The sequence below is a fragment of the Epinephelus fuscoguttatus genome, linkage group LG21 (genome assembly GCF_011397635.1).
Source record: "Epinephelus fuscoguttatus linkage group LG21, E.fuscoguttatus.final_Chr_v1".
In the NCBI taxonomy this organism is placed as follows: Eukaryota; Metazoa; Chordata; class Actinopteri; order Perciformes; family Serranidae; genus Epinephelus; species Epinephelus fuscoguttatus.
Genome location: NC_064772.1, coordinates 37,784,176 through 37,811,866, shown reverse-complemented (window position 1 = coordinate 37,811,866; position 27,691 = coordinate 37,784,176). Strand labels below are relative to the sequence as shown.

General features: G+C 44.2%; 3 protein-coding genes across 4 annotated transcripts in view; 1 reads left to right on the top strand and 2 right to left on the bottom strand.

Annotated features, from left to right (window-relative positions):
• rsu1 (Ras suppressor protein 1) overlaps window positions 1–12,350 on the bottom strand; it is a 49,170-nt gene extending 36,820 nt beyond the window's left edge. Inside the window, exons 1-3 of the mRNA XM_049565628.1 lie at window positions 12,239–12,350; window positions 8,532–8,582; window positions 1,598–1,718 (exon numbers count right to left, since the gene is read on the bottom strand). Of these exons, the coding sequence (XP_049421585.1) occupies window positions 1,598–1,718; window positions 8,532–8,582; window positions 12,239–12,347 (281 nt within the window). The 5' untranslated portion in view covers window positions 12,348–12,350. The remainder of the gene's footprint in view (window positions 1–1,597; window positions 1,719–8,531; window positions 8,583–12,238) is intronic.
• Window positions 1–27,691, bottom strand: part of LOC125882018 (uncharacterized) — a 381,147-nt gene that overhangs the window by 153,346 nt on the left and 200,110 nt on the right. The window lies entirely within an intron of this gene.
• trdmt1 (tRNA aspartic acid methyltransferase 1) lies at window positions 12,267–26,504 on the top strand. Of its 2 annotated transcripts, XM_049565601.1 has the most exons (12): window positions 12,267–12,378; window positions 14,483–14,627; window positions 18,235–18,344; window positions 18,463–18,539; window positions 19,574–19,645; window positions 19,953–20,018; window positions 22,092–22,161; window positions 22,250–22,321; window positions 22,683–23,008; window positions 23,898–23,955; window positions 24,813–24,942; window positions 26,205–26,504. In XM_049565601.1, exons 2-12 carry the CDS (start codon window positions 14,564–14,566, stop codon window positions 26,303–26,305), a joined length of 1,146 nt encoding a protein of 381 aa, XP_049421558.1. In that variant the 5' UTR covers window positions 12,267–12,378; window positions 14,483–14,563; the 3' UTR covers window positions 26,306–26,504. The 2 variants fall into 2 exon arrangements, with proteins under 2 accessions (XP_049421558.1, XP_049421556.1); XM_049565599.1 differs by lacking the exon at window positions 12,267–12,378 and having other exon boundaries at window positions 14,453–14,627.

Below are 27,691 nucleotides of genomic sequence, written 5' to 3'. Positions count from 1 at the left end.
TAATGAGGTGAAATCAGACACTTTAGTCAAATTAACTCAAAACTCAACTGTTGACTTAACATAAAAGTCTGTGTCAAGTGAACATTAAATTTTCATGTCATATTGACAATCCAACACGTTTGTGTAGACATTGCATAAAAATTTTGTGTCATGGACAGATTGGGTATTTAAAAATCCCGGCAGTATAATTTTCAGTACCGTGCTGGTCCCTCCTCCATAAAGCCCAGCGCATAAGTGGTCCTATGGACAGATACACCTCCTTCAGGGTTGTCTTTGGTCTCTCTGTCGTCTCTCTGATTGACGCCCTTCTCCCCTGGTCCGTGAGTTTTGGTGGACGGCCCTCTCTTGGCAGGTTTGTTGTGCTCCCACAGTTTTCCCATTCCATAATTATCAGTTTAATGGTGCTCAGTTGGATGTTCAAGGTTTCATATATTTTTTGGAACTCAGCTAGTGATGGCCAAATGAAGCCTCATGAAGCATTTTCTTAATTTTCTGGGCCCACTAGATGGCATTTTTTGTTCAACAAAATGTTGACACAGCCACCACTGGAATGCTTCATGAGGCTTCATTTGGCCATCACTAAACTCAGCTCTGATCTGTAATTTCCAGAACTTTGTCCCTGACATGTTTGGAGAGCTCCTTCGTCTTTATGGTGTGAAAAAAGATCAGGTTTTGACTTTACAATCTAACAGGAAATGAACACCAGCCTCCTGGGGGAAAGTAGGTAGTTGTTGGACCCATCCACCTCCCCTTCTTCCCACCCTACTCGAACACCCGCCCCCTTAATTTACATTGTTGCCTGGCCGTGTTTCAGTTGACGCTGCTGGGCGCTGTTAAACGATAACAGCAACTGACCACGTATCATGCTGATGTGAAAGGATGGCTTTTTGTAAACTGAGTCTGACACCAAAGTCATTGCCCAAGCGCTGGAATTCAGCGACTTCTGAGTGAGACTGCATTGGCGTTGCAGACTCTGGGTCCTTTCAGATCAGGTGGAAATATACTGAGATCATGTGACACTTCCATCACACACAGGTGAACTTTATTTAACTAATAATGTGACTTCTGAATGTAACTGGTAGCACCAGGTCTTCTTCGGGGGCTTCATAGCAAAGGGGGTTAATATGCACACAACTTTTCTATGTACTTTTTTATTCATTTATTTATTCTTATTTAAAACAAACTTTTTTACTTTTATTTTATGTAATCGATTTTGACTTTTCTGTGAAGGTCCATGACAAAACAAATCCAAATAAAAATCCATTTAATTTGCAGGTAATAGAACAAAAACAGGAACAACACTGAGGAGGGGAAGAACGCTTTTGCAGGGCACTCTAGAGTTTCAATATATCTGCTACATAATAAAATGCGTGTGGTTTGCAGAAACGCACTATGCCAACACTGATTCCTGATTGGGTTGGTGTGTGTTTATGAAGAAAACAGGAGGATGATCAGACAGTAGACAAGCCTGGCCTCAGGGCAGCAGGAAATAAACAAGAGGCAACTTACCTCTGTGCTGTACTGTTTCTATGCGTGTGTGTGTGTGTGTGTGTGTGTGTGTGTGTGTGTGTGTGTAAGCAAACTGAGAGTGACATACCCGAGGTTGAGGTGTTTCAGCTTCTGGAGGCTGCTGATCTGAGTAGGCAGCTCTTCAATCTGGTTGTTGAACATGTTGAGAACCTCCAGGTTCTTCAGCTCAGAGATGTTAGCAGGCACCGCTGGAGACACACACAGACGAGACAAATGACAAGTGTATCACACACACATGCACAAAAGCGTGTCTTCAAGATGTTCATAGCTTTTACAGAGTGTGGTTCGCACTCATCAACAGCCCCTACTCCTGACAAGCCAGCTCCTCATCATTAGCTGCGGGGCTCTGACGCACCTCCACGGGCTGCTTCTACATGTTGACATTTGAACAGCACATATTACAGTTTCTCTCTTTGCCTCCATCTGCAGTTTTATTCCCCCTTGGTCTGCAGCCACAGAAGCGGACACAGATCAATTGGCTGATAACAAAGAGCGGGAAGTTTATCGGATTATCGGGCTGATCAATGGAAGGAGAGAGAGATGGAAGCAGTGAGAGGAAGAGGAGAAGAGTAAACCACCCAGGCCCTGACCTGAATGCTGCCAGGAGAATGAGTGTTGGAGAGGTGAGGACTGGGCATACTGATACTTTATCAGCTGGACGTGTGTGTGTTTGTGTGTGTGTGTGTGTGTGTTAAACGGGCGAATTGTATAAAAATTCACCCCCCATACACTTTGAGGATTTCCATTTTGAAGCCTCAAGTTCGGCACTTCGGTTGTTGCCATCCTGAATATCTGGAGACAGTAGTGACCAAATTTGGACGCGAAGGTGGAGCCGTCTTACACGGCCACTTTAAGGCGGGAATTTCATAACGTTATTCTGCTTCGCCATTCGGTATAAAAGGTACAATCACAGAATGTGGGGACAGAGTGGTCTCGCCTTTAAGGCTGCGTCAGAGGAAGTAGCAGCACCAGAACGACTTCAAAATAAAAGGGACAGCTGGCAGGACGGGATCATGGCCAGCACAGGTCTGATGCTTTGATGATGTGTTACGGCTGCGATCCATCCCCAGGAGATTTAAAAGCTAGCTGATAGCAGTTAGCAGCTAACTCAAAGTCCTGCACCAGGTCGCAGTAAAAAGCTGTGCAGCATATGTGCAATATTCTAACATCTAAATCACTATTATCAAGCTGCAGTGTCCTTTATTTTGAATGTCAGTGACACGAGTGTAACCTTTGACCCCGTGGTCACATTGGTCACTGGCTGCTAGTTTCCTGAAGTGGGTTTGGTGTGGGCAGAGGTAGAGGGAGGAGTGGCTCATGACACAGGTCTACAGGTAGTGCACAACAGCAAACCTAGCAGTGAAACGATTTCGCTTTTTGCCCCTTCAAGCCTTTATAAAATATTAATGGCCGAGTTATATAAATATTCACCCCTGTACAGTTGTCATGAACTTTGAAATTCGCCAGAGACAAAATCTGCTGTTTGTACCAGGCTGTAAACATGTTTATTTCAGCTGTAAATGTGTTTATTTCAGCTGTAAAGTTGGACGTTTCAACATGGAGATTGACTCACTCTTGGAGATAACCTCAAGTGGCCATTAGCAGAACTGCAGTTTTTGTCACTTAATCACTGGCTTCATTTTTCAGCCCCTTGCCAGTTGAGTGGATCAGGGCCACAGCAGCCCTGCAGCGTGGGTCACAGTGCGGGTGCTTACAGTACTACAGCCAGCAGATAGATGGTCGGTGCTGTGTCTCAGAATCAGTAAAGACTCTGTCTGGTTTTAAAGGTCCCGCTGGTTCACTGAGGATGTCAGAAATCAATTTCATTTAGCTGGCCTCTCCCTCTGTGGGCCACTGACCACAGCTCAATCAATGCAACACCACGGCCCCCTGTCCAGGTGGACAGACCTACAGTATTTATAAGGTCCTCTGTACAATATATGATATTGATTTCCATACGGACTCCTTGGCCCTGGCGGGTGTTAGTATGACCTGGGGAGCTGCTGGATTATCCATCTGTATGTTGGTGTGTTTGAGGAATAAAACCTCCGCAGCCCTGCGTGAACACAATAACATGACAGGTGACATTTAGTGTTGGTGTGTGATGGGAAACGGTCACCTGCACTGTGATGACGTTACTATAACTTTGGGTACGTTCATACAGCAGCAACATCACCTCCATCCTGTCTGACACAGTGCAGCTGTATTTGTAGGATCACCACAGATCATCAGATAAGACAGAGGAGAGGGAGAGACACAACACACACACAAGCTGCTGGCAGGCTGGGACAGCTGAGAGTTAACTTGTAAGGCTGGAGTTACTGAGCATACCTTGAGAGTGCCTGCAGGTGGTTACCTACGCCAATTATGTTATCCCCATTTCTGTCTGATCTGGGCTATAAATAACCCAGCAGTGTGGGATGTGTGTAATCTTTCCATCTCCACCAGCAGATTAGAAAACACCGTCACTGAATCTGCGAGCACTGATGGAAACGTGCATCTCAAATCTTTTCTTTTATCTGATGGGAATAAAACACAACTCAAATGTCCACTTCAGGTTCTCCCGTGTTTGGATGAATTTGGTTGAACAAGGTCCTTTATCTGAGGTTTCATCCTACCTGTGTAGGTTAAGAAATATCAAATATTGGGGGTGGGGGAAATAATCTATTCTCAGATGCATCTTATCTAAATGTTTATTAATAACGTGTGGAACACGTTGAGGCAGAACTCAACCAGGAGAGCAGCGCAGCGCCCGGACAGTCTACAGTGCAACACACTAGAGCTAACTTGTAACTCATCTTCAGAAAAGTCAGCACTTGCAAGCTGCATATTGTGAATACTTTCTACACCATGAACAGATGAACGTTAGCGATGTGGAGCAGTGATCAGCAGAAATATTAACAAATAAGACCGGCTGACCGACACACTGCAGCGTTAAACAACTTCAACCAACTCTGTGGTGAAGAATATACCTCTCTGCTCAGTCTGTTGCACCTTGGCTTTTCCCGGAGCCAATATGCAGCAGTGAGGCCGCTCTGCACTGCTGGAGACGTTGAAACAACACAGTGATGCACTCTGCCTCCCCGTCACTTCGTTATGCTCATACAGGCAGAAGACTGTAAGGTGCTTTCAAATAAATTCATCAGAGCAGTTGTTTTTTTTAAATACAGTACGTTAATTACATATCGTTCCCACAGAAATTTTACAGTTTGCAATTACTGGACACTACGGCAGAATAAATATCACAAGTGGTCCGTGTGAGCAATCACAGATGAATACAATCTGACACACTTGAAGGGAAAAGGGACGTGGACTAGAGCCACACTGTGCGCAGGCAAATTCATCTGGTAATTTAATTATGGATCACTACAAATTAGGGGTCCATCTATATGGATCGATTTATCGATTCAATGATTAACGATCCAATATGATCGTATGATGCAAAGTGAAAACATCAATTCATATCATCATCTTGAAATTCTGTGTCACTGTCAAACAGCAGCGGGCAGACGGTAAGCAGCCAGGAGAAAGACGATGAGGATAACGTTATTCACTTGGGAATAAATCAACAGTGTGGAAATATTTCAGATTTTTGAGAAAGTACGGGCCCGAGCGCCACTGCACTAACTTCTAGCAACAACATTAGCAGCTCTGTTTGATTAATACTGGGCTGAAAAAAACTGTACACAAGCTGAAATTCAACCGTACTATTCTGTGGAGATACGCAGTGACTTAAACCAACGGTGAGGAAGAAAAAGTCTAAATAATACATGCAAATTTGTTAAGATATGAGTAGAGGGGAAAAGTCTGCTAGCCGCGAGGCTAATTTATGCGGTGTAAACATGCTTAAGCTAATAATGGGCTGATAATGGGTCCATGAACTTTGACATATGAAGCTGTATTTTATACTTTTGTTAGATGATGTTAATCCATGTTTTATGGCTGTTTGGAAAAGTTTGTCTTCAGGACTTTGAGCCAGACAGAACTGAAGTTGTGACGTGTGATAGATGTCGTACAGAACACATCAACATGATAAATTTACAATGATGACACGATGAGACAGAAAGAGAGATTTTAAAAGTAGCAAGCAGTCTCACAGTGAGAAAAATAAATCATGTATAGAAATGTTGATTCATTGTGACGCATCAATAATCATTTCATAATTGAGTCCAACTGTGAGGAGGTGCCTGAAAATACTGTTCACTTTACAATGTCTTGACAACATTTCTATACTACCACGAAGATGTTTGCAGCAACTGAACATAAATCAATGTAAAAAGAAAGTGAAATACGTTAACAGAAGAGAGACCGGAGTGACAGAGGGGAGGAAAACAGGAGAACTGGCTGATGACTGTGTCGTAAACCTGCTGCATCACTTTAAAAAGGATAGCCATTTGTAAAGTTCACGCACGGTTCATGTTGATGTTTCATTACCAGCTGCACTTTCTCAGAAAATAAGGGAAGCACACAAAGAAAGATTAGTTTAAGAACCTCACTGATTATTAAAAAATATTAAAAGTATAGTTTTATAGTAACATTTTATGAAATTAGTCTTCACGTTGGCACAGAAATCAGACCAACACACAACCAAAACCTCATTATTTAAATGTCGTTTGATGACACAGTGCAAACACAGGTTAGTGTGAGTGTTTGTGGGTCTGTGGTGACCTCTGCTGGTACAAAACACCATTACATCACCTCAGTCAGCTGCAAACTGTGACTTGACTTTAACACTGTGACTGTCAGAGTCCCACTCTCACTGCTGGATCAGGTGTAAAACATCTCTGTTGTGACATCACATGGTTGTGGAGTTGTGGGGATGGAGGACATATGGAGATGTTCCGCACACGTCCCTCAGATCACAGGCAAAACGTGCGAGGTTGCAGGTACAACACAGGCTCCAACACCACATCCAATGCCAAACACAGGAGTTATGGTCTCCCCCTATATGACCGGCAGCTGTCACCTGACCAAAGCTCCAAGTTTAGGTCACGTGATGACACCTGACACAGCTCCATTCACTGAAGGAGACTGACAGCTGCAAAAACTCATAAGTGGAGCTTTGACCTCAGATTATTTTGGTTCCAGGACACCACTGTCTGTATTCTGTCTGTTAGTGTGCCACGGATTTAATTTGTTAAACTACTGAAGCAACTGTACCCAAAACTACAGTTAAATCATTCCACAACAAACCATGGGTTACAGAAACACAGACAATTATAAAGCAGCAGCCAACGATGTAAGAAGACGCAAAATATGATGCACAGGATCACATAGTATCCATAGATGCTAGTTTGGCTACATATACTTCTGCATAAAGTCAAGACCAAGACTGACGTGGAGGACTCCAGCCATGAAACTTTGCAGCCCGAGGATGAGGTGGCAGCCTACATGGAGTTGGGATCCTTTGGAGGTTTGATGGTGGTGGAAGGAGCATGCTAACATGTTTCCTAACCTGGCAGTGATTGAATGTTTTTACCATCCAGTCAAAGAGACGTCCAATTCAAGAACAGAGACCCAGCCTAAAAGGATAGTGCACCCAAAAATGAAAATTCAGCCATTATCTACTCACCCATATGCCGAGGGAGGCTCAGGTGAAGTTTTAGAGTCCTCACATCACTTGTGGAGATCCAAGGGGAGAGGAGGTAGCAACACAACTCCACCTAATGGAGGCTGACGGCGCCCCAGATTCAAACGTCCAAAAACACATCATTGAAACCACAAAATATCTTCATACTGCTCGTCCGTAGTGATCCAAGTGTCCTGAAGCCCCGACATAAAAAGTTGTTTGGAAAAACCTCATTTGAACTCTGTTTTTAGCCTCATTGTAGCCTGTAGCTCTGACTGCCTCTCTGTGGACAGCGAGCCCACGTCAGCCTCCATTAGGTGGAGTTGTGTTGCTCCCTCCTCTCCCCTTGGATCTCTGCAAGTGATGTGAGGACTCTAAAACTTCACCTGAGCCTCCCTCGCCATATGGGTGAGAATTTTCATTTTTGGGTGCACTATCCCTTTAATGTGAGGGACTGGAGCCTGGGGGGGTTTAATCACAGGTAGTGGGACTTTCATTGACAGGTGTGGGCAGGTGTGGCTTTGGGTTAGACATGATGACTTGTAGCGGGTCAGTTCTGGTGCCGAGCTTTACGGATATGGGCGGGTGCGGGTTTTCAAAAATGGAATCGTGCAGGACTCTCATGTTAGCATGTTCTGTATGTTTCCATTCATATACCTGCATTAGGGTTGCAACGGTGTGAGATTTTCACAGCACCATAAAAGTCTCAGAAAATATCACAGTTTCATGATATTACAGGATTTATCTCACCATCAGTCAGAATGAGCCTCAAAGGAATGAAAACAGAAGGGTTAGTGTTGATTGAACTAATGTTATATTTCTAAATTTGAATCTTGACACCACTTTGTTAATGGAAGTCTTTTTTTTTAGTATCATAGATAAGCAAATGTGCACAGTATGAAAACTGTACACTACTATATCACAGTGTACCTTAAAACCAGTGTATCACTGCAACCCTAACCTGCAACATCTACAACATGTCCCGTTCTGATTTTTGTCTAAAGGCTGCCCGAAAAGAGCAGGGACAAGGAGCAGGGAGAAGGAGCAGGGAGAAGGAGCAGGGATAAGGAGCAGGGATAAGGAGCAGGGACAAGGAGCAGGGACAAGGGGCAGGGACAAGGAGCAGGGATAAGGAGCAGGGATAAGGAGCAGGGACAAGGGGCAGGGACAAGGAGCAGGGATAAGGAGCTGGCACACTGGGAACCAGCAGGTGGGTCTACCAGCTCTGGTGAATTAATGCTTTGATTGGATTGGTTGCACTGGTTTGGATGCTGGCGTTATTGAAGTACCTGTCTACACACCAAAAGTCCCATGATCACCCCACAGCTCCTGCCCAGTGTGGAACATGATGTCACACCTCCACACACTAACGTGCCGGCTGTGTGACAGTGTGAGCTGGTGTCTGTGGGAGAGGGCGGAGGCAGAGGCTTACCTGTGAGCTTGTTGTGGCTGAGGACCAGCTGAGTGATGTTCGACAGAGTGACTGAAACGACATGAAACATCAAGTCAACACAGCACTGCTGCTAACTCGGCAGGTTGTTCACCTGTGCATCTCATCAGCGACTCGTATTTACAGAAGCCAGAAGTCAAGTGATGATTTTTTTATCTGTTGTTTTAGGAGTAAGTATGGGCGGCTTCTCCTAAAACTTTCACTGACTGTCTTCTTCTGGTCTTTTTTTTAACTAATTCCATGACTGTTCCAGGTTTTCCATGACTGTGTTTTTTTTACTTATTGATATATTTAAAATGTCCGCTTTTCAAATCGTGACCGTCACTTAAACGTGGAGTAAAACCTGGAGCATCATCACTGCACATTTCGACCACACACCTGAGCAGGAGTGTGTCTATCATCTCGTTGACAATAATACCGCTAACATTTTTAATATGATATGAAAAACTCATATTGTGATACTGCCGATATTTTGATGATATTTCAGCATGGAATTCAACCGCACTGTTCTGTGGAGACACGCAGTGACTTAAACCAACAGTGAGGAAGAAAAAGTCTAAATAATGCATTTAATTTATTGAGATATGAGTAGAGGGGAAAAGTCTGCTAGCCGCGAGGCTAATTTATGGGCTAATAATGTGTCCATGAACCTTGACAGTTATTGAGCTGTATTTTATACTTTTGTTAAATGATGTTGTTAATCCATGTTTTATGGCTGTTTGGAAAAGTTTGTCTTCAGAAGTTTTATGACAGTGACGACGGTTTGGGTCCAAATGAAAAGATTTCTCACAGAAAGGTCTCTGACAGAAAGTCCTGAGAGTTAACTTACCTCATGTGCTGTTTAACGTGTCTTAAGCCCTATTCGGACGGGATTAGTTTAACGTAGAGTCGTTGGGTAAAGTAATTATCACCAGGGATTTTAGTCCTGGCTGAACATGCCATGTCTGTTATCATTATGGCGACTTTTACCTTGTGTAAAACGGTCCAGAGAAAATACCTCAGGTAATATTATTTCCTGTGTGAACACGATCCTCTGTAAAAATGTCTGTAAATATTCTGTCACGTCCTGTTTACAACCATTTTTCCGCGTTGTTTCGATGATGGAGGCGCTTGAAGAAGCATTCAGTGTTGTCGGCAGTCGTGATAGTGGACATACTTCTATTGATCGCACAGCCCTACACAGGGATGGGCAGTATTTCTATTACTTGTATTTAAAATACGTATTTCAATTACATTTGAGTATTTTGTAATTTGTATTTCATAAAGCCGACAAAAAGCAAATCTAATTTGTAGTGGAGTAATTTTGTATTTAAATAATCAAAATACTTTCTCCACAAATCAAAAAACAAAAATAATCGGCTACACATTCTTATAATATCGGATGTAACAATATTTTGTACTTTTTTTTTTATTTAATATTTTTATCTATATGTTTGTTTTTATTCATATGTTATTATCACAGTGTCTGTGAATATTTTATTTGTTGATACAAAAAAAGCTTATGGGCTGTTAAGTCTGGTTAATAAATATATATCTATACATAATCAAGTTGTTGTCTTTTAATGGCTTTGCTTAGTTACACTCAGTTCTGTGACTGTTCTGCCTTTCTGTGGGGTTCAGCAGAGCTTTTTGTATATCTGAATACTCTGCTACACCAAACTGTGAGAAAAGAAGCACAAATTTGCTACTATCACGCCATTAATGGACGAATCATGGGCATCCTCTCTGGTATAGTTACTCATGGCCTCTAGTTGCAGCATGTAAATTTTGAACATTTTTGGTCAAGGACTTTTTGAGTTATTCACAAAAAGATTTGTGGACTGACCGACAGAGTGACCTATAGAGCTGCGGGTCGCTGCTAAAAAGAGAAAGAAATAAAGTATTTTCTGTATTTGAAAATACAAAATACATGTATTTTATTTTGATACATTTATTTGAGGGGTATTTTGTATTTTGTATCAAAACACATTTTGATGTATTTTTGCCCATCTCTGTCCCTACGTGGGAGACGAAAGTCAAAAAGGTAAAGAAGAAAGCACTTTTCAGAGCCACGAGACTTCCGGTTGTGTTAGGTAGGCCTAATATAAATCCACATTGCTAATCGTTGTGTGCACACAATCCTGATCATGGGCAATATTTCATATTGGGCTAATAAACCTAACACATGCAGGAAGCAACGTAGCACGCACATGCCGACATGGAGGTGACGCCAGGGCGCAAACCGAGTTACCACTCCCATCTCTGGTGGAATTACAGAGATTTCTTGTCCCGTGTGAATCGGACATTTATATTACAGACATCCTGTGGTAAACTGACATTAGTAGTGATGGCCAAATGAAGCCTCATGAAGCATTTTCTTTATTTTCTGAGCCCACTAGATGGCGCTTTTTGTTGAACAAAAGGTTGAAAGCACACTGAATTGCCATTCTTTGAGCCTCTCTCTTTAAACCATGAACGCCATCTAGTGGGCTCAGAAAATAAAGAAAATGCTTCATGAGGCTTCATTTGGCCATCACTAGGCATTAGTCCACATCCCTGTGTAAAACTGTCCCGTCTGAACAGGACTTTAGTGGAGTCAGTTTAAAGTTAGTCTCGCCACCAGACAATCAGAGATCTCCGCCTTCTGACAGTCTGGGGACACTCCTTTCTAAAGTGTGTTTAACACACCTGAGAAAACGGCCGGCAACAAAGCAACGCCTCTTGCATTTCTGAAAAGAACACATTGTCCTGGAAATGTGCGCTCCTCCTTTTCTTGTCCGCAAGGAAACAAACACACAGAGAGCTTGAAAATGGATGCCGAGAGATTTAACTCTGTTTTATCAAATGTGTGCTCAGTCCACAAGATTGTGGAAATGAAGGACTTACAGAGACTTTGTTTAAAACTTTTAACACAGTCGGACTATGTTTATGAGCACAAGAGTTCAGCGAGCCACCGAAGGACAACCCTGCAGATTTACAACTGGTTCTGCAACGTAGGGAGTTTTTTTTAAACTCTGAAATTGTATCCGCCCATCTAAACACAAAATCAGGGAGAAAGTCATCAGTCTTTAGTTAAGCAAAGCGTCCAAAGACTGACTTGTGAGTCTAGTTTAAAGTCAACTTCACTGCACATAAGCGGTTACAATTATTCACATTATTCATGTGTTCCTTTTATCTTTACTGACCAAAAGCATACAGGAGGAGGGTAATTAGAATAATATCGTCTCATATCGATCGCAGGCCGCTGAATCACATCAACTTGAAATGGTGTCATGGCAGACTTTGTCATATCGTCAAATATCGTATCGTAGAGACACTGGTGGTTTACACCCCCACTACAAATACTGTATGCTGTGTTTTCAAAGTAACAGCTAGTCACACAGTGAGTAAAATAAATAGAGATCAATACTTCTGATGCCCTGTGACGTATCAATAATCACTTAATTATGGATTTATAAACTAACCCAGTCTCAGTCTGTGTGAGAGCTGCTACACACCCCGTGTGTTTAATAACCAGATTAATAAAGCTGAGCTCTGGTGTTAGCAGCAGGCTAACCCTCTGACTGCAGGCTGCAGTGACGTCATCACCACCCTACGTCTGTACGCTGTGCTCGCGTCTGTAACACAGTTAAAGTCTACTCCAACATCCCATAATAAGAGGCTGTGTGTGCGAAGAGTGTGTGGTGAAGAGACAGGAGACATGTCCTCACACAGTCCCGGGATGTCCAGCATGTTGGAAATGCCTCTGTCGCACATCTCCACCTCCGGGAGGTTCTTGTCCCGACTCTCCTCCACGATCTTCTTCAGAGACTTGGACATGTTGTCTTCTGGAAACAGTCACAGCGGCTGAGTCAGTTACATACAAGCGACACCCTACACACACACACACACACACACACACACACACACACACACACACACACACACACACACACCGGGGGGACCGGAGAGACTTACCGTCACTGCTCGGAGCCAAACACAGAAGTATTTCAGCTTTTTAATTCCTGAGGAAGAGTCTTCGCCTCGAGCTGACACCCTACCGGAAGTTTATGTTGTCAGCCCCTCTTCCATAATAGGATACTTCCTGTTCCTAGATGTGTTGAGCCACACCTCCGTGTCAAAGTAAGAGCTCCCAACATGTCTGCAGACTGAGACACAGCTCAGCGGGACACCTTCACGCTGCTGAGGATGAGGAGCCAGAGACACGGGGGCTGGAGTCAGGAGGTCATGTGGGGGAGACCGGGGCTGGTTGCCACGGTGCCTGTCACAGCCACACTAGAGGGCGCTGTGACGTCATGTTGACGTCAAACAGCTGGCCTTACAGAGAGCGGGATGAGTGAGAACTCTTCCAGACAGGCAAATCTGCAGGAAAGCCCAATCAGTCTTTTTTCAGCATTGGCAGTATAAAAACAAAATCGGGGAGTGCAGCAAAATGCCGCCTACCTACTTTTGTTTATACAGAATGTGCCTTTTTCGGGGCAATGGGGGGCGTGAGCAAGTAACAAAACGTGTAGCTCAGCGTGTGACGTAAACAGTGACGTGGGAGGGAAGCCGCGGCTGGTCAGTCCTTCGGTGATTCTCTCGTAAGTCGGCCCGTTCTTCACCGTCCCCGTCATCTGACGGTTAATGGCCTCTTCGTTTGCGAGGACAAGGAGGGCGCGCAATTCCTTGTCTCCCCAGTTGCTCATCTTTACAGTGTCTGTCAGGTTTGTGTTTCCCTCTTGCTACTAGCTGCTCGCTAATTCCTTCTGGTGTTTCCTCCGCAGGCTCCACTTCACTCAGCTGCCCGATAAACCCGCTGCTTCTTCCCACTTTAACCTGAATAACAAACCAGGGCTCGGTGCTCCGGTTGGATCCAAACGGAGAGCCGGGGCTAGCTCAGAGACTAGCGGAGGCTAACTGGCTGTGCTTCCCTCCGGTCATGCTGCGGCTAACGCTACGCTAGCCGCTCCCAGCTAGCTCCGGTTTGTTATTCAGGTTAAAGTGTGAAGAAGCAGCGGGTCTGTGGGGCAGCTGAGTGAAGTGGAGCCTGAGGAGGAAGCACCGGTTAGCCCCGGTTTCACTACAGGCAGATTCACTCGCTACAGGGGCGAGGAAATAAAACCTGAACAGCCAATCAGAGTGATCTCTCTCACCGACAAGCTCCGCCGCCGATTCAACATGCTCAATCGGCTGAAAAGCTGCCGACGCCGAAGTGCTGACGGTGCGGGACACACCACAAAAACTAGGGCGACGGACGCTCACCGACGGCCCGACTTTGGTCGAAGGCCGACCGTCGGCTTGGTGTGTCAGGGCCTTTAAAGGGGCTTGTGAGTATGTTCAGCCTGAGATGAGGGAAACAAAGCCAGTTACTATGGCAACGTACTCCGTGAAGCAAACCTGCATCTCAGCCCGAAGCCGATCGCCCGCTGAGCGTGTCGCAGGAAGGAGAGACACGGCGTGTGAATAAAGTCGTGGACGTTGAGGCCCAGTTTATTCAGAGGCTGCTGTGTGAGGAGACGTGATCAGATCCTGTTTGGAGGAGTGTCTGTATGAAAGATACTGTTTGACCTCACACTCTGTCATTTATCTAACAATCTGTTCCACACACATATATGACATATTACACATCCTGGATCATCATCATCATCATGTGTGTGTCTGATGCTGAGTGTGTGCCCAGTGTGTTTAATGTGTGTGTGTGTGTGTCTGATGCTGAGTGTGTGCCCAGTGTGTTTAATGTGTGTGTGTGTCTCATGCTGAGTGTGTGCCCAGTGTGTTTGGGCTCCATCACATTACAGCTGAATAGTAATATATGAACACTGTCAATATATAAACACGCTGATGTGTTTTCTGTATGTTGCACACATGAACTCATCACATGACATTACGTCACTTCACATTACCTATTAACACACTCTTGTTTTGTATTGTTGTGTTGTGTTTCCTGCCGCGCCACCGCTCCGGTCCAGTAGGAGGCGGTGAGGCGCATGGAACTTTGTTTCAACCGCCATTACACTCCAGAGAAGAAGAAGTGACAGCAGTCACGTGTCGTAATGGAGGGCGTGCGGGTGCTCGAGCTGTACAGCGGGATAGGAGGGATGCATTATGCTTTAAAGGGTAAGATTTGAGATGGTGTTACTGGCTGTAACTCGTGTGCATGTCTGTGGGACCAGTTAGAAACCAGTCAGTGACACAGGTGGAAGATCTCTCCATCACGTTGTCTCATGTTGAAACCATTGAAACCATTTCCCTCACTGGGAACGAAGCTTTTATTTACTTTAATTTCACAGATAAGAAACAATAAATCATGAAGACAATAAAGCCTCCACACACTGTGTGTGATTTATCCTGGCTGAAATATGAGCAGAGGAAATCTCTGCTAGTCGCTAAGCTAATTTATACAGTGTAAAATGCCATAGGCTTGTGCTAATAACGTTAGCATGTTGTATTTGCTTGGAAAACGTGTTTAGTATCAGACAGTTGTTTTGTCAGTGAATGTTGTGAGTTGTAATGGAGCTGAATTATGTGCCGTTACCTTTGTTACATGTTGCTGTTGTCCCTGGTTTTATATGAGAAGAGGAAAAGATTGCTAGACGCTAGGCTAAGTTATACAATGTAAAATGCCATAGGCTTGTGCTAATAACGTTAGCATGTTGTATTTGTGGGGGAAATATGTCCAGATAAAGACAAGTGTTTGTCTGTGAATGCTGTGAGTTATAGTGAAGCTGATTTGTGTACTTGTGTTTGAAAGTGTCTCTCTTAAGCCATGTTTAACGTGTGTTTAATGTGTGTTTAATGTTTGTTTTGAATCAACTAAACTTTACAGCACTTCACAGAAACCTCCACCGCCTACTAGTGTTTTGGAGGTGTAACCGCAGAGTGACACAGACACACCACCGCACAAGAATAAGGGCCCGTCCCAATCCCCCCCTTAGCCCTACCCCATTAGCCCTACCCCCTTAGCCCTACCCCGTGGCCCTACCCCTACATTTGCACGTTCCCGTGAGGGGTAGTGGTGTCCCAATTCCTTTTTGCGTGTAGGGGTAGGGGGCGTAACGAGGGGTAGTGGGTATGAAACTAGCCCTTCGGAGCGAGGGATTTCAGATGCTGACTTGCTAGCAAGGGGTAGACGTCGCCATGGCTACCACCGAGCAAGAGACGGGGGGAAAAGTTCATACATAGCTAACGTTACCGTCGTCAGGTTGCTTGTTAGCTAGCTAGCTAGCTCGCACTATCTGGCGTCTGTCATCTGTCCTGTTCTGCAAAATTTGTCGGACTTTTCGCATTACGATAACACGCCAGCTAGCATAACTATGCTGCCTCGTAATGTTAGCTGGTTAGCTAGCTAGCTAGCAGAAGTCCCATGTCGTCTGTCGTTCATCAAATGAAGCATGATGAATGCGGCAAACGCAATCTGTAGGATGAACTCAACTGGAGACTCCATTGTAGATGTCGGTTGGAAATGTAGATGGCTCGCAGCTTCCTGTTTAAAATAGTCATGTATGCGTGAACGTAACTGACGCGGTGACGTAGTGAGTGGTGTCCCAATTCCTAGGGAAAGATTTCAACCCCTACCCCTCGTTGCTTCATTTCAAGGGCCGAGGGGTAGTGGGCAAGGGGGGGTGTTGGGATTGGGCCTAAATGATCACACTGGCGGATTTATCAAACGCCTTCCTGGGAGGTCGACTGTCCAAATCCAAAGTCCAGAGGCCTCTTTGGGTGCAGAAAAATGACCTGTAATCCATGGACATGATGATGTAAATAATAGTCATAATAATAACAGTAATATGCACTACATTATTGAAGACTTACCAGCTGGTACATGACCGACCTTCACCGTTGAAATGGGGTTAAAATTACACTCAGCAGCCACTTTATTAGGTACACCTTGCTGGTACCAGGCTGGCCCTCCTTTTTAATTCTTGGTGTCACAGATTCAACAAGGTGCTGGAAACATTCCTCAGAGATGTTGGTCCATATTGACATGATGACATCACACAGTTGATCCATGATGAGAATCTCCCGTTCCAGCACATCCCAAAGGTGCTCTATTGGACTGAGATCTGGTGACTGTGGAGGCCATTGGAGTACAGTGAAGTCATGCTCAGTTGGTACTAAGAAAATCTCCCCCACACCATTACACCACCAGCAGCAGCAGCAGCAGCCTGAAGCGTTGATACAAGGCAGGATGGATCCATGCTTCCATCTGAATGTGGTTTTTCCAATCTTCTATTGTCCAGTTTTGGTGAGAAAACCCGTGTGAATTGTAGCCTCAGTTTCCTGTTGTTAGCTGACAGGAGTGGCACCTGGTGTGGTCTTCTGCTGCTGTAGCCCATCTGCTTCAAGGTTGGACAAGGTGTTGTTGCTTCAGAGATGCTCTTCTGCACACCTTGGTTGGAACCAGTGCTTATTTGACTTCCTGTTGCCTTTCTATCATCTTGAACCAGTCTGGCCATTCTCCTCTGACCTCTGGCATCAACAAGACATTTTGGCTCACTGGATATTTTCTCTTTTTGGGACCATCCTCTGTAAACCCTAGAGATGGTTGTGCTGAAAATCCCAGTAAATACTCAGACCAGCCCGTCTGGCACCAACAACCATGCCACGTTCAAAGTCACTTCAATCACCTTTCTTCATCATTCTGATGCTCCGTTTGAACTTCAGCAGCTCATCTTCACCATGTCGACATGACTCAATGTTAATGAGCTGCTGACACCTGATTGGCTGATTAGATATTGGCATTAACAAGCAGTTGTACCTAATAAAGTGGCCGGTGAGTGTATGTCAGTTGTTGTTTCAACGTTAAAACGTTTAATTCTGAAAAACAAAATTCTCATGAATCAACATTGAAATTTCCAAAAGATCTGTTTCAATTCATGTTTCAGAATCAGACACATAATTCAACAGTGATGTTGACGTAGATTCAACAGTGAAGAAACATCAGAGTGCCAGCTGGGTCATTCTTGTTGGAGCCTGTTGATGCAGTTTGGTTTGATGACGCACTCACAGAACATGCACAGGCTGAATCATTTGGACTTTCTGCAAAGCTGCATTGGAAAAGTTCATGATTAAATGTGTAGCATCATGTAAGGGGAACATTTCTCTGCACATGCTGACCATGTTATGAAGGAGCAGATCTGCACACGTAGTCAATATCAATGCCTTTAAGAACCGTTAGGGAAAAAAATAAATACTATAAAAAAGAAACTAATTAAAATCTGAATACTTTGAAGTGAGTTACAGGGTCAGAGATTTCCATTCATCTCCATGGAAACACTTCAGGTCTCAAGACCATGGTGAGTTTTAACCATGGATGTGGAGCTGGATGTCAGACTCACAGATGGGTTCCACTTATTTAAATTAAAAGTGCTCACTCGGCGCTGAAGGCCAAATGTTCTCTATCCCTCTGTGTGCTTTCACATTGGATGGTAAATGGATCTGCATTTGTAACGCTACCTGTCACATTCACACACTGGTGCCGAGGCGACCACACAAGGTGCCGCCTGCTACTCAGTTAAACATTCACACGCATTCACAGCGATTTAAGGTTCAGTATCTCGCCCATGTGGACCGGAGGAGCCAGGGATCGAACTGCCACACTTCCGATGAGTGGATTTTCAGCGTGATCTGTGGAGCTGAAACTTCAGGCACACAGTGAAACAGTAGCTTAATGTTTTTAGAGGTGTTTTATCTGTAGCTTATGATCTGTCTTTTCTTCCTCCAGAGAGCGGCATACCGGCCCAGGTTGTGGCTGCCATCGACATAAACACCACAGCAAATCAAATCTACAAGCACAATTTCCCCGACACCGTCCTCTGGAGTAAGACCATTGAGGTGGGTGGAGGGTTCAGGCATGGCTGCTTGCATCTGGACAAACCAGTGATTTAGACTTCAGTTTTAACTTTGCAGTGTTTTTACTTTTGGTATAAAGTTTTCTTTATTTTTCCTTTAGGGCATAACACTTGACGACTTCAATAGATTATCTTTTGACATGATTTTGATGAGCCCTCCTTGCCAGCCGTTCACCAGGTAGGTCTTGAGTGTTTTGTATGCAGTAAATGGACGTAGCTACAGTGACGTCACCCATTGGTTTGTGGAGTCCCGTTTGGAAGCCTCGAGTTTAGCATTTTTGCCATTGCTGTCTCCCTTTTTTTGTTTGTTTGTTTGTTTGGAGCCGGAAGTGACCATATTTGGGTGAGAGGATGGAGCTGTGGAGGATCGAGGGGTGGATCTGACCAGTGTGTCAGTGCCTTAAGTGTTACAGCAGCTAATAATATATCATATGCTTGATGGGAACAAGTGCTGGCTGTCGAGCAGCTGCAACTACAACATGCTCATGGCCCTGACACACAAGGCCGACAGTCGGCTGACGGTGTTGCCCTATTCTGTCCACTGTGTCCCGCACCGTTGCTGCTCGTTTTGGGCCTATTCCGCATGTTGAATCAGCGTAGGCGACAGCAGAGACTGTCGGTGAATAAAATCACTCTGATTGGCAGTTCAGCTCTGCACACGAGAAGAGAAACAGAAGTGAGGAAAGTAAACAGCTCGAGCTCAGTCCAGAGGGAATGAGACCAAAACAGACTGGTTCCAGAAGGTCTGAATTTTTCTCTTTATCCCGTGAGCTCTTCGGCATAAGTGTTTCCTGATGATGTGCGTTATTGTTCACTGGCACACAGTAAATATGCTCTGATTGTGTTGGTAATGTGCTAACTAGCGTCAAGAAGGTCTTCCTGTTTCCTTTTTTGCACGACGATTACAGACGACCACCGTGTGCTGTTATTTCCTCTCACGCAGGCACAGTATTTATGTAACTGTAGTCTTTGCAGTGTGTTCATGTGCACATTTTTGGCCAAGACTCGGCACCGTGAGGTGACACAGCTTGGGACCTTCGCTGCTGCTAGCTCTGTGAAGTCGTTGTATCGGAGCCTTAAAACAATCAAACTCTCCTCTGTCTCACCGTTTCTTCGTTTAAGAGCATAATAACTTTATCTAAATCATCATGACAAGTGTTTTCTGTCAGTCTCTCTGTTTCTCACTGAGATCTTTTGTTTTCCTCTGTGCAGGTTAGGACTTCAGGGTGACATCGCTGATCCCAGAACCAAGAGCTTCCTCTACATCCTTGATCTTCTGCCAAGGTCTTTAATCTCCAGATTTAGTTTTTTCTTGGTCAGCCTGATCCTCAGCAGTGCCTGGGAGGTGGCCTGGCACCTCTTCAGCTGCCAGTCCACCCTCCATACTTGGTCTGTATGGGGACTTGAACCGGCGACCCTCTGGTTCCCAATCTGTTTATGGATTGTGTGCAGCGGGTTTAGGTGTGAGGTGAAGATTCCACACAGCTTTATAAAAGAGGCCTCAGGTGTGTTGTCTTCGTGAGTTAGGGCTGGATATTTTATAAGAACAGTTCTTCTTCTTCTCTTGCATGTGGCGACGGTGTGTGTCCAGGCTGTGCCGGCCGCCCCGCTTCATCCTGCTGGAGAATGTGAAAGGCTTTGAGACCTCATCTGCCAGGTAACCATGGAGACTGCAAGGGTGCATCAAAAGGCCTGATAGCTGAAGGCTCTGGCTCCTGATCTACTTTTGGAGACTTTAGGGACCACGAGTAACCCTGCGTTCTCAGAGCACAGTGTTCTGGTGGGATAATAAGGCACTATGAGCTCTCTAAGATATGACGGAGCTTGACCATTTAGAGCTTTATAAGTTAACAGTTGGATTTTAAATTCAGTTCTGGATTTTACAGGGAGCCAGTGCAGAGAAGCTAAAACAGAAGAAATATGATCTCGTTTCTTAGTTCCTGTTAGTACACGTGCTGCTGCATCTTTTCGGGTCAGGATAGGCCTAATTATGCGTCCATGCCGGCAATACCTGTGGCCTGATTTCAGGTTGACCATCCGTCCCATCGTTGTGAAATTCTGAAATAACCTGACTAGATTTTCTGCCATTTTGAATTTTTAGAAAAACATATTTTGGACATTTCCTCCTAAACCGGGCCGATTCGTAGCACATGAACGGACCTAACTCCACAACCTTTGGGCCAATCATCACAAAACTTGTAGAGTATGTTCAACAAAAATGATGAACCACTTGCGTTAAATAATTTTAATATGGGGCGCCACCTGTTCCTAGTGATGGCCAAATGAAGCCTCATGAAGCATTTTCTTTCTTTTATGAGCCCACTAAATGGCGCTTTTTGTTCAACAAAAGGTTGAAATTCTTTGAGCCTCTCTCTTTAAACCATGAGTGCCATCTAGTGGGCTCAGAAATTAAAGACAATGCTTCATGAGGCTTCATTTGGCCATCACTACCTGTTCCAAACGAGTGCAATGGCTTTTCAAACACCAGCAAACTCTGTGGACCTTTTAAACTAAGCCTTTAATGCATCACCCCAAAAATGTTTCTACAGTCGACCAACAGGAAGTGACAGTGTTTCCAAAGTAGAGCGTGGCCCAGTAGAGATTTAAACGTTAACGAATGAGCTTCTGTCCGATCTTCATAAAACCTGTTGGTAATCTTTAATGCAGGTGTCATGAACTGTCAGAGGTCTTGATCTTAACCAGCTTTCAAGTTTTAAGGCCCTGACACACCAAGCCAATGGTCAGCCGTCGACCAAAGTCGGGCCGTTGTTGAGCGTCTGTCGCCCTAGTTTTTGCGGTGTGTCCCACATTGTCTGCACTTTGGCGACGGCGGCTTTTCAGCCGATTGAACATGTTAAATCGGCGGCGGAGCTTGTCGGTGAGAGAGATCACTCTGATTGGCTGTTCAGGTTTTATTTCCTCGCCCCTGTAGCGAGTGAATCTGCCTGTAGTGAAACCGGGGCTAACCGGTGCTTCCTCCTCAGGCTCCACTTCACTCAGCTGCCCCACAGACCCGCTGCTTCTTCCCACTTTAACCTGAATAACAAACCGGAGCTAGCTGGGAGCGGCTAGCGGAGCGTTAGCCGCAGCATGACCGGAGGGAAGCACAGCCAGTTAGCCTCCGCTAGTCTCTGAGCTAGCCCCGGCTCTCCGTTTGGATCCAACCGGAGCACCGAGCCCTGGTTTGTTATTCAGGTTAAAGTGGGAAGAAGCAGCGGGTTTATCGGGCAGCTGAGTGAAGTGGAGCCTGCGGAGGAAACACCGGGACCGTCTGGATGTAATAGTCCGTGGAGGTGCTGCGGTGCTCGGCTGCACAGATAGGAAACCCCTCGGCTGACAGGATGTACCACTCTCTCACTCCGCTCTCTCTCACGCAGGCGCAGAACGTACGTGCTACTTGGCCGTCGGATGTAGTCCGTGTAGTGTGTTCAGATGCAACTGACACAGGGCGACGTGAGGCGACGCAACAGTTGGCTTTCGTCGCCGCTAGTTCTTTGATGTCGGTTTGGTGTGTCCACACCTTTAAAGGTCAACGCTGATTAGAACTCCAGAATCGTTGCTTGTAGCTTTATTTAATAACTGGGATTTTTGTTTTATATTTAAACTCTGTTAGGTCTGTTATTCCTCAACCATGCTTTGAAACATTTCCAATCTCACTCTTGAACCGTGGTTATGGTGGTGCACAGGATTCAGAGTGAATCTGTTCTCATGTGATGCTTCTGTTCTCCAGGGAACGTTTGGTGAAAACACTGACAGACTGTGGATACACTTTCCAGGAGATCATGATCTCTCCCACCAGTGTAAGAAAGACACGCTGTTCGACTAGTTTCCTAAAGTACATCTGCACTCTAAGTTATATTTATATCACTGTTGTGTCCATAAATCCAGGTTGGGATCCCAAATTCAAGACTGCGTTATTTCCTGCTCGCCAAGATTTCAACAGAAAACTTCAGCTCAAAGGTGAGGCGTCGTGACAGTAATCCTGGTATCATGAAATGTATCATAGAAATATTTTAGTGCAAACGTGTTGGTACTAAACCTCATGGAAACCTGCCATGTCTGTAATTGAAGAAATTGCCAGGTGTGTTTTGGATAAGAAATTGTATATGTACAGGTGATTGTGATTTGATTCTTTGGGTGGGTAGTCAACAACCAACATCCAAAGAGCTCCAATAAAAATTAACATCTTGGCAACCAGACCAGGCGTCTAATGCAGACAGGCCTTTATTTGGCAAAATGTGCAGCTACACCAGTCCACCGTTAGGACCCCGCAGTACTAGTGGTGTGTATATAAGGCTTTTGATCAAGTATGTAATCTTAGATTTTAGATGCCTTTCCACATCCTGCTGAGAGTGATTCCCCTGAGCAGCCCACAGTCTTGAGTCCTCCCCACCCAGGTACCTGCCAGCCAGAGGAGGACCTGCAGGGCGGTCATTTCCTGTATAAACTAGAGACAACGCTGGAAGTCCAGAGGAAGATGAGTCAGAACAACGATCTGTCCGTCAGGCAGATCCAAGACTTCCTGGAACCACAGATGGAAGTAGACATGGAACAGCATCTCCTTCCTCCTAAAACACTGCTGCGGTACGCTCTGATCTTGGACATTGTTCGGCCCACCTGCAGGAGGTCTGTCTGCTTCACCAAAGGGTGGGTACTCTTCATCTAACTGTCACTGGCTCCAGTTGACTCACTGTTATTGCAATATTGCACAGGAGTGACATAATGAGTGCAAATTGGAGACTTTAGAGCTGAGTTCAATTCAATGTAACTTCAGGAGTAAAGATAACATCTGCATCTTGGAGGGAAGGGTGCATTTAAGCTTTTCAACATTTGGATAAATCACATCAGATATAAGTCCTTCTCTTTCGCTTTTTCTGTTGCAGCTACCGTGAATATATACACCAGTCAGCCACAACATTCAAACCACAGACAGATGAAGTGAATAGCATTGATCATCTCGTTACAATACAGAGTTCTGCTGGGACACCTTGGGTCCTGACATTCACGTGGCTGCCACCTGACACATTCAACCCGCCCAAACACAGTTGCAGACCAACTAAAGGAAGTCAACAAATATTGAATCAAAGTTTGAATATATTGAATTAAACTTGAGAAGCTTTAATGAAATCTATAATAAATTCTCAAATGTAGATTTTTAAGATCTCCTCTTTTTAAACTAGTAGGTCGCCTCTCTAAAATCCTGAAACATAGTAATAGTAAAAATGCATTCATTATTTTACTCCTTCATCAGTATTTGTAACAGTCATGCTTCAGCAGTGGGCGTGTAGTTACAAAAACTCGGAGTTCACATCCAAGCGGCTCAGGAACTTGCAGAGGTTTGTGCCGGGGACACCACAGTGAGCATTCACCTGTTTCTAGATGGAGTATTAGTTATACCAGGAGTGTGGGAGCACCAGTGGGGTGTTCTGATAGTGTTTGTCCCCCCTGCTGTTCCTTTGTCTGGTTGTTTGATCCCTCTTTAAACAGTCACGCAGTAATGCTGTTCTTTGATTGTATTTATGTGTCGTTTCCATAGCTACGGGCGGTATGTGGAGGGAACTGGCTCAGTGCTGCAGTGCTGCACGGAAACAGAGGTGAGGTTTGGTTTCACGACGGACATCGACGAGACCCAACAGTCAAGGACAATGACAAAGTGGATGTCTTAATTCTGATCAGACACGTGGCCCCTCATGCCAAATATCCAGCTGCGTGGTTTCCATGCCAACTGGAAACATGTCAGTAGTGGAGTGCTCCTTATCAACCACGTTTAGAATATAGCTTGAAGATACAGCTCACGCACCAGAGGTCTCATTAATAAAACAATTTGTAGGATCCACACTTAAAATGTATATATGGACAAAAGCCAAAAATATTCACCAATTTCTCTTCCCCCTGACCCTCTGCATCGCCAATGTCCCATCTCCAAAGTGTTGGTAAGCATGGGTCAAAGTTTCTTCCATCCAGTCTGTTTTATAGATCACAGCTTTAGCGTGGGAAGTGGCGCTCGCCTCTTTCAGGCTTCGTTTTGTGCGTACGCAGTGTTTATAAATGAGACCCCAGGTCCTCAGGAGCACGGCTCCGCCCTGCCTTCAGTTTTTTCCCAGTGGCAGTATTGCACCAAAAAATCCTTTACAGCTCAAAAAGCATCGTGCCCTCGACACTGCGAATTTTTGACCCATTGAGGTTTTATATTCTTTAAAACTTTACTAGAAAAATAAAAATACGTACATCAAATTTGTACTTTAATGCAGTACCTGCAGAGTAAATGTACTTAGTTACACTCCTCCACTGGCGAGTATCATCAGTGTCGTTTTTACCTCTCTGTTTATTTTGAACTGGTATCTGTGTGTTTATTGGGAAAGAGTGTATGTTAGCTCTGGCTGTGTGTTTTCCATCACAAGTTTGGTCTTAAATATCATTTAAAAAGGCTTCTGCTGTGTGTGCTGTGCAGATGGAGAGTGTGTTTAAAGGTCTGGACCAGTGCTCTGAAGATGAGAAACTCCAGCGGCTGTCGAAACTGAAGCTCCGGTATTTCACTCCCAGAGAAGTTGCCAACCTCATGGGCTTCCCTCAAACCTTCTGTAAGTCCAGAATCTGTCAGATCTTCAGGCTAAATCAAGGTCGGTCTCCTCGAGGCCCACTCTTCACTATAGCCCTGTTTCCACTGAGCGGTACTGTTCAGTTCAGTCTGGTATACTTGTTTCTGTCCCCACAGTGAAAGTTGTGGATGGTCCCAACAGAAGCGTTCCTTAGCGTCCCCATGTTTGGTCCCCCCTCTGTTGGGGTACCTAGCACACAGATCTGGTACTAAAAGGTGGAGCTGTGAAAAAATAACTTCAGTCACTGGGCCGACTGGTCCGTCCCATCCTGGTGAACACGATATCTCTAGAACGCCTCAACAGAATTTCTTACATTTGGCACAAATGTCCACTTAGACTCAACTATGCACTGATTCCTTTTTGGTGGTCAAAGCTCATGGTCACTATGACCTTGTCTGTCCTATTATCATGAATGCAATATCTCAAGAACACTGTGAGGGAATTTATGAAATTTGGCACATGTGCACTTGGTGTCGAGAATGAACTGATTTTATTTTTGGTGGTCAAAGGTCAAGGTTGATGTGAGCTTGCATCCATCCCATTCTCGTGAGCGTTATGTCGTAAGAAGAGTTTGAGGGAGTTTTTCAATTTTGGCACAAACGTCCACTTGGACTGAAGAATAAACTGATTAGAATTTTGTGGTCAAAGGTCACTGTGACCTCACAAAATATGTTTTTGGCCATAACTCAAGAATTCATGCGCTAAGTATAAGTCATTTTGACACGAATGTCTAAGAGGATAAAATAATGAAGGTCAAAAGGTCAAAGGTCAGCTTGACTGTGACATCATCATGTTTTAACGTCATATCTCAGGAACAGAAGGGGAGACATTTGGTCAGATACTGAATTGGTGACTCTAATCTTGAAACTGTGCTGATTGTATAGATCTTCTGTGTGTGAAGCATCCATGTTTTCACTGACATGGATGGAGACTGTCAGAGACACTGGACTGGTGGGCGGAGTCATACAACCACAGGGTGGACTGGTGGGCGGAGTCATACAACCACAGGGTGGACTGGTGGGCGGAGTCATACAACCACAGGGTGGACTGGTGGGCGGGGTCATACAACCAGGGGCAGTAGTTTTGGTTTAATCTGTTCGTCTGTTAGATGGAGACAAAATTTCTATTGATCCTTTTTCCCCAGATTCCAGCCTTAATGTGATATTGAGCTTTTTGCATGTTATTGGATGGAACACATACCCAAGAGTTAATTTTGTTTCTTCCTGTGACTGAATGTGTTGCAGCCTTCCCGGAGCACGTCACCACCAAGCAGCAGTACAAAGTCCTAGGAAACAGCCTGAATGTGGTGGTGGTGGCCAGACTCCTACAGCTGCTCGTCTCCTAGCACCTGAAGGAGGAGACCATCCTGTGTGTCATCCTGTGTGTCATTGTGGATACACGTCATAGAGAGCTCTCGTCCCAGTGGACATGTACATAGTCTACTCAGTGTTGCAGATGTTAAATGTTGGAACATTGTAAGTTACATGTTTCTGACATTTCACTTCAAACAGTGCATGGCTGCACATGAATGTTTTGTTTTTTATAATTATAGATTTTTTAATAATTTAAATAAAAAACGAAAAAAATAACCTGTGATTGTAATTGTTTTCTTTAGTATTTTAATTAAGTTTTTTTTTTTTTTTTTAACGTGATTGGAAAATAATGCATTTTCTAGGTTTATTCTTATGCAGCACTGTCTGTCACTATTTATCTACAGTATTTAGCACTATCTGAAACTATGATTTTACAGTAACACTTTATATTAAGGTACTGTAATAAATGCTAATTAATGCTTAATAAGCACCAATTAACAGTTAATGAGCACTTATAAGACAGAATAAGCTGTTTATTACCATTAATAAGACTATAAGTGTTAATTATAGCATAATTAACTCAAATAAATGTGGTTATTGTTCTATAATTAACCCTTATAAATTGTAATTAATGTAAATAGACATCTTATTAATATTTAGTATAGGTTTATAAACTGTTACCAAAGTTTCTATTAAGTGCTTATAATACTCCTATAAGCAATAATAACTCAGTCAGTTATGCTGTAATAAACACGTAGTCTAGTCTTATTAATGTTAATGTTAAGACAGATCGTAACATCTACAGGCCTCCCTGCTGTCAGAGCAGCATGTGCCAAAATCTGTGGATAGAGCTCAAAGAGCAGAGCATGAAGACGGCCCAAGAATCTCACAGAGCTGGAAGCCTTCTGCAGGAAGAATGGGTGAAAATCCTCCAAACAAGAAGTGAAAGACTCTGAGCTGGATACAAGAAGTGTTTAGAAGCTGTGGAGAGTGAAATTAAAAAGTAATCTTGCCTAAAATATTGAAGAAATGTTTCATCTTTAACCTCATGCCTTGTGTGAGTTTTGCTGGGCCGTCTTTTACCCTCTCGCTGAACACTCTCCCATCAAGGACCCAAGACAGGAGCTGGCTTTAGGCATTTTAATGGAAGTTTTAATGGAAACAGTCTTCCAATAAATCTCTCCATGCTCGTCAGAATGTTCAGTTTGCGTTCGTACTAGCATGTCAGTCAGCTGTGCTAGGAGGCCCCAACCCACAAGACTTAAGTGTTTCTGTGACACATTTTCTTTTATTCTGGTAATAAACTGATAGTCAGTGATCAAGATGTGGAAAAGCTAGTCTGTTTTTTTTAAATGCCCCCTGTGTGCATTGTTAGTTTTTATTTATTTGCACATAGCCTGTTATGGACACGTATGTAT